Source organism: Portunus trituberculatus, chromosome 24 (assembly GCF_017591435.1).
Source record: "Portunus trituberculatus isolate SZX2019 chromosome 24, ASM1759143v1, whole genome shotgun sequence".
NCBI classification, from domain to species: Eukaryota; Metazoa; Arthropoda; class Malacostraca; order Decapoda; family Portunidae; genus Portunus; species Portunus trituberculatus.
In genome coordinates, this window is record NC_059278.1 from 5,991,545 (window position 1) to 5,999,034 (window position 7,490).

At 46.3% G+C, this 7,490-nt stretch overlaps 1 protein-coding gene across 1 annotated transcript; it reads left to right on the forward strand.

Moving 5' to 3' along the window:
- The first annotated feature begins 4,351 nt into the window (after positions 1-4,351).
- LOC123508479 (predicted GPI-anchored protein 58) lies at positions 4,352-7,139 on the forward strand. Its single transcript, XM_045262231.1, has 3 exons — positions 4,352-4,403; positions 4,491-4,939; positions 6,969-7,139. The coding sequence occupies exons 1-3, from the start codon at positions 4,352-4,354 to the stop codon at positions 7,137-7,139; spliced, it is 672 nt and encodes a 223-aa protein (XP_045118166.1).
- Positions 7,140-7,490: the final 351 nt, after the last annotated feature.

Below are 7,490 nucleotides of genomic sequence, written 5' to 3' on the forward strand. Positions count from 1 at the left end.
TTCTTCTTGATTTTATCCTTGTAGAGATAAATTTTGACATAAGCATATTCAATGTTAAGTCTTCTACCAGACAAAGGTAACTTATATAATAATGCTGGAAAACATTATGGAATGCTTGGAAAATGTGTTCTGCACTGAGAATTTAGAATATATCATAGTAATAGTTACTCAGTCTTTAAAAATAATCGTAACACTTAACAATAATAATAGAATAAAAAATTGCACTCTTGAACATCTATACTTTGCTAAGTTATTACTGAAGTGCTCAAACTGAAAACAAAGCCAGCAGAATTCAGGAATGGCTTCATCACATCCATTCATGGATAATACTGTGGAAAAATTAAGGGGGAAAAAAAAATGCTATGCACATTTTTTCATTGACTGTTGCCACACTAATGCCTTAGAAGTAATGAAACCACTCAGAATAGTATAGATAAAAATCCACGAAGGTACTTACTTCATTACCTCAAGATAAGATATAGAAAGGTCAGGAAGAAGATCCCAGTAAGAAAAGGTTGTCTCTCCTGATGTTTAGTGCGGTGTTAGTAAACTGAAAGAAAACCAGGAGTAAGATATTGCAAATATAGAATACCGCAATATTTTGAGTATATTGTTGATGAATAGAATTATAAATCAACTACAACATGATTCTGCAATAGCAACAATAAACATCAACTTTTTATGATTACTCCATCACAAAATTTAGAGTAAAAAACAACTGATTAATTGATATATTTATTGCTGCTTTAAAAGGGAAATACTACAAAGGAAGATGGACCTTGCAATCCACCCTCTGGGGTAGTATAACAAAACAAAAATAGTATAGAAAAAAATAAAAATAAATGTTGCACACGTGATTATCCTACAATCTGGGACCAAACTTGGGATATTCCTTGAGAATATCCCTGAGCATGGCAGAGTCTAGAAAATTACCAATTAGCGTATATAAATCATGTTTACCTTGCAGCCTAAATTTTAGCAATCAGTGGACATTCCATGACTTTTTTTTTTTTGTTATGGCCTATAGCACCTGTAGGCATATACGTATACTTGAATAGTATATGTGGAAAATGCTCTTCTGCTTCCACCCATTAGTGGCACAGGCAATTTTATATGTAGGGCCCATATCACCCACCCCCCCAAGTGCATTTTTGGTGTAACCACTTAGAAACTAGGTCTCATGGTGATATGTAGGCAACTTTAAACCACTTGACAAATGACAGCTTCAAAGTGGTATGTGGTGGGATTTAAAGCTACATGTAAACGTCTGCCCGATCCCATGCTCACCACCTTATCGACTACGCCACCACCCCCCTCCTCTTGGTACATTACACAGCACACAACATGCCCCTGAAGTACTAACTCCCCAATGGTATTTACGAGTATACCCTAATCTAAGCCATATTTCCACAATGTTGTGTGATGTACTGTGTTTCCCATAGGTGTAAGGACAGCTCTGGGAGACACATACATAATGAAGACTGCTGCCACTTCCCCTATGGCAACCAAGATCCAACAGATCATTAATATTACTATGTACAGTCCTTAATGCTACTCTTAACATAGCTCAGAGTGTTCTCAGTGCTAGCATCCACTGTGTCATCCTGAAGGGCAAACTGAACAAGGTGGTCTGCCTTTTTGTCAAGCTGGATACCCCCACATGAGAGCGTATCCAGGTGAAATGGACCATGGCACCAGCACCTTCTAGGGTGTGGATGAGACCAAGGCAGTTATTAACAAAATAATAGTCCATGGGAGAGGTAGACTGGAGTGCATACAGGGTAGTCTGACTGTCAACAAAGAAATATACATCCTTATAAAGAGGGGCCACAATATGGAGCACCTCCACAACAGTATACAGTTCTGCCCTAGTGGAAGACAAATGTTCAGGTAGCTGCCTAGGCACCTCAGTGTCAATATAGTGATTAGGAAAAATGTAGTTGCAGATGAACAGCCCAAATCCAGACCTGGTGCCATTGATTGACCCATCACAATAAACATGAATAACCTGAACATGGGGATACTTGGACAATTTAGTAAGGAACGTGTATTGTACCACATGAAGAAGCCAGTCCCTCTTAGGCTAATGTAGTGGATGAATGTCAACACTAACACTGGCAGGCTGGAGTTGTGAAATAACTACATTAATGTAGGCCTCAGCTACACCTACAGTCAGTCCTACCAAGATCTTCCTAAGGTATGGAGTAACAGGAGTCTGAAAATCATGATGCATAGGGGTCAATAATCCCTTTAGAGAGTTAGAGCCTGTGCATAACATCTGGCTAACAGTACGACAAGTAATTTCCTGTATTCTACACATAATACTTGGCAGGTGCAGTTCCACGATGGACCTCAATCTGTGCAATCCTGGGGCATCCTAAAATGATTTTCATGGCTTCATGCTGAACAAGCTCCACAAGACAAAGCTGGGTGGCACTAAACTGTATTAAAATAGGGACAGCATAGTCAATGAGAGACTGTATGAAATACATAGAAAATCCTGAGGATTGGAATGCTAGCCTGCCCAGGCCCCTGTTTGCTAGCAGCTGAAGTGGTGCCAATTACGGCAGACATGTCTTGAACATAGTGTACTGCTTGGAGTGCTTTCTTGAAGCTTAGCTGAACACCCAAGTACTTGTGGGTATGGACTCTAGGGAAGGGAACATTATTTTCAATGACTAGTTGGAAGATCTTGCATCTGGCTTGAAATTTGGTTTTACATTCATTCATTATAAGTCCCACTTGTGACAAAGCTAACTGAAGGATCTTATGTATGGGGCATTGGAGGATATCAGCAGAATAGATGAGGACCTGGGTGTACTGCAGTAAGGGTCAATAATCAATTTTGTCCATTAAAACACTGAAAAGCACTGGGCTAAGGACTCCACCCTGTGGTGTTCCAAGCTCGACTTCCTCGGAGGAGACTGGACTTTGAAACCAAACTTGTGCTGTTCTGTTATACAAATAGTCCCTAATCCATCCTAATAATCAACCTTTGGCATCTTGAGGATTAATTCCTCTATAATAACATCCTTACTGGTCCTGTCAAAAGCATCTTCAAGATCAATAAAAGCTCTGCAGGTAGCATTCTTACTTACAAGACAGTTAGCACCCATGGCCAGTGGCTGTCGGGTGTCTATTTTCCTCACTCCGTTCTGTATGAACAAAGCCCCTACAAAAAAGAGAAGTGTTGAGTCCCTCTCTGAGGAGCACACCTTCACGGCCTCCCCTGTGGATAGCCAGGACGCCTGTCTTCTGGCAGGCCAGCCAAGGGAGACCATCATTCATGTGAAAAAGGTAAAACTTCCTGTTGGTGGAGCGGAGAAGTTTTGTCTCCCCGCCGCCGCTGACCGCATGGCCTCCCCTGACCTGACCAGATAAAGGGTCAACCCCCGCACCCCTGCTGCTGCCTCCGCCTCTATGGACTCGCCACCCTTGTCTCCAGGCCTGCAGGACGTCATGGATACTGATGCCGCCTCTTGTGCTTCCTCGCCTCAGCCGGGCGCTTCCCGTCGCCGTCTGAGGTTTCCCGAGGGGCACGGCAAGACTCTGGCCCAAGTCTACGAGTGATTCCTGGCGCTGCTCAAACAACACCCATCCTTGGAGCCACTCATGAAGGAAGGTAGGTGCAGGCCGTACCTGACGGTCAACCCTCGGTCGGCGGCATGTGACATGTTGGTGAAGGAGGGCTTCCTCGGCCTTACCATGACCCCAGCGGACCCTGACGCCCAGCAGCAGATGGTCATCGTTCATGGCGATTCTACCGCCATCAATGTTGACCACCTCTCCACGCCAGAGGCTTTCCTTTGGCTCAAGAGGCGTCATCGCAGGTGAACCCCACCCTCAGCTCCTGGGCCTCGTTGAAGGGACCATGCCCAGCTCGGTGCCTGGGCCGTTTCCACATGGGCCTGTACATCCCTGAGCCTGACCTGTGCGGCCACTGCTGTCGGTTCGGGCATCAGAGCTGGAAGTGCAAGTCAGCGCCGCGCTGCAGTTACTGTTCTGGGAGTATCCTTCCTTCCTCTGCCTGGAGAAGATACGTGCTGGCACCAGAGTCATCCTGCTGTGTTGCAACTGTAGGGGCGACCACAATGCCTCTTTGCGCTGCTGCCCTGCTCGGCCCAGGCCGGTCAGGGAGCCACAGACCCCCCGGCACCACTGTCGGCCCCTCCAGGGTGGTTTTTCGGCCTGCCCCAGCTCCGCAACATAATGCTTGAGCAAATGGCACCCCATCCTGGTCCGACTTCCCTGCTCTGCCTCTGCCAGCCACCCAGCCATCAGCATTTCCGCCCCTGCTTGGCACAGCTGCCCCAGCCCAGTCTGGGGCGGCTCACCCTCCCGTCCCTGCCACATGGCCACCTGTCCCTGTGCCACGCAGGACTGCCCCTTACTATGCTGCTGTGGTAGGGGCTGAGGATGCAGCCCCCGCATCGCAGGCTGGCGTGCCTGCGACCCTCCAGGATGTGGTGCAGCTCCTGCTGGGAATCCAGGCCGAGGTCAGGGACTTGCGTGTGAGGGTCACTGCCTTGGAGCGACAGTGGGACACAGCGAGCCCTCCGCCCCAGCCAGTGCCTGCCCCTGTCCAGCCAGCGGCCCCGGCCCAGCGCCCCAACCTGCCCACAAGAACCAGCCCCAGAGTGTGCCGGCCAGCCCCCAGCCCCAACCAGTGTCTGCCCCAGATAACAAGCCCCAGAGTATGCCGGCCAGTCCCTGGCCCCAACCAGTGACTGCTACTGTCCAGCCTGCCCTAGATAACAAGCCCCAGAGTGCGCCAGCCAGCCCGCGGCTCCAGCCAGTGTCTGTCCCGGTACATCCTTCACCCCAGTCTGCCCCTGATAGCCAGCCCCAGGGTGTGCCGGCTAGTTCTCGGCCCCAGCGAGTCCAGCCACCGGCCCCAGTACAGCCACCGCTCCCGCTGGTCCTGGTGTCCCGTGATATAGTGTGGCTGTGACAAAGTGTTTAGACAAATAAAATATTCATATACCCCCTCACCAACTTCGCTAATAAAGTTAAACCATCCTACACCCCCAAATCACCAATTCTACTACTATCCGTGGTTCGGAACCCACGTAAAACTGTAGGTCCCTCCGCTATCCGGAAGTACTTCTCAACCCATCCTCTCTATATGTCATCCTTTCCCCTTCTACTATCAAGTACTTCACTCTTCTTGCTTCACGGTGTTTGTTGTTTGCACTGAAAACGATACGGTATTGGCCGCCACTTCCGTGTGGGTGCGTCGCCCTCGTCCATGGCATTGACGGTCCTTTGCTCTTGCGTGCTCGGTAGTGGTGCGCTCTGCTTGGCTCCCCCTGGTCAGGTGCCGGCCTCCCTTGCCGCGTCCATCTCTTCTATAAAGACCTTCTTTAATAGACCAAACGCTCAGTAATCACAAAAGTCCATCTTGCGCCTGGGTCAAGCCCCAGTGACTTTATCCTCTTACTGAAGCTCCCTTCTTATCACCCATCTATTCTTCTTCTGTCCCCACTTCCCCCTCCCCATCTTTCCTTTTTTATTCTGATTCTGATTCTGAGTGTTTAGATGCGTCTTCTGCGCATGCGCGATTCGGGAGTAGACGACGCTGCGGCCTGCTGTGACAAAGTTTGGCATGGAAACATCCAACGGGATTATGGAGAAGGTATGACATACATTTCAAGGCCCATGTTTAGTGTATCATTGAAAAATGAGCATATTTTGGGCTACCCATATAAAACAAATAGTGATATTTTTTGCTCTTTGGTTCTTTTTCTACCATAGTGAGGCACTAGTGACTAGTCTTTCCACCGATACATGCTGAAAGTCAATGGCTACTGTGATAAAAAAAAAAAAAAAAAAAAAAAATCGAATTGTTTAAATCACACAATATCACTTGTCACATTCTGTCATAGCTATAGGCATGACATAATATATAGTGTCTTTCGTTCGCTCCCGGGCCGCGCATGCGCAGAAGACGCAACTATAAAAAAAAGTTGACCAGCCTTAATTTACGGCCATGGGGGGGCGAGCGTCTCTGTACAGTGTTGCCACGTTTTCACTACTGTTGTTCTGTTAATCTCTCTCTTACTAAAGAATCAAAGATAAGCAGTATATATATATATATATATATATATATATATATATATATATATATATATATATATATATATATATATATATATATATATATATATATATATATATATATATATATATATATATATATATACATATACATAAGTGAGTAGCACGAAGTCAGTCACGTCACCACCACAATGTGTCAAGGCCACCAGCTGGGTGTGGAAGAGTTGCCGCTCACAAGTGAATAATGCTTTTTTTTTTTCACTTAGGTATTGGCATATACCTACTATTTTGTAAAAATAGAAACTACACATTAGCTTGGCTTACGAATTATGAATGCGATTATGCCTCACCCTTGAAATTACTGTAAAAGCCAGTAAATGTGAGCATTTTATCTTATAATTATAGCAACATCTGGTACTACAAGGTGAGGCTATTCGGCCTGGCCAGGCTGGGTTCATCAGTATTGCCGCCACTCACAAGACTTCTACTATTTTTTTTTTTACTTTGGATAATAGATTATTTCTTTTTTCCATGCTCATTATCTTATATCTGTAACGCTGATATTATTACACACCCTAAACATACGCTAAGTACCATTATAAGTTACTACAGTTGATATCAGCAACACTGTTGAATATGTATGCCATGTTTGTATGGTACTATATAGTTTTTTTATGCATATGATGGTTACTGTTGATTCAGCCATCTATATACACAAGTCAAAATTTTATACATCTGAATTGATAGTGTTTGCGATGCCTTGTACACCAATAACTTCCATTTCACATCGCATTTTTTGGAAACGTGGCAGAACTGTAGAGATACCCTTGCCCCACCATAGCCGTAAATTAAGCCCGGTCAGACTATAAACACTGTCACGAGCCACACTTTGGCATGTGACACCGGCCCAGCCCCTGTCTGTGCCGGACCGCACGCCTCCGCGGTCTGGGTCCCCCTCTGTACAGGCGGACCTGGTATTGGATGACATGGACACGGATGAGGAGGAGTGGGTACCCACGGCTACTCAGACACTGGACCGGCTGCAGGCCAAGCTCGCCGCTGTGACCGAGGGGCTCGCTTAGGTGCACCAGCAGGTATCGTTGTCCCAGGTTGGCGGTGCGGGAGAGCAAGGACGCAGTGCCAGACGTGTGGTAGGACGTACTTCACCTTCGCCTCCTGACGCACTCTTAAATCCTTTTTGTCCCATGTTTAGGGGGTGGGCGGCATGACCCGACCCCCTCCCTTGTTGTATACACTTCTACAACAATAAAGTTACCAATCAATCAATACTTACAAGACCCTCAACAAAACAATGACTTGTAGGTAGAATGACCTTTTAGGAAATCATGGCCAGAGAGAACATGGCCCGCCTTATATATAAGTCTGTTCAATCTTACACTGACAGCTGTTGAGAGAAATGGGGCGAAAGGTGC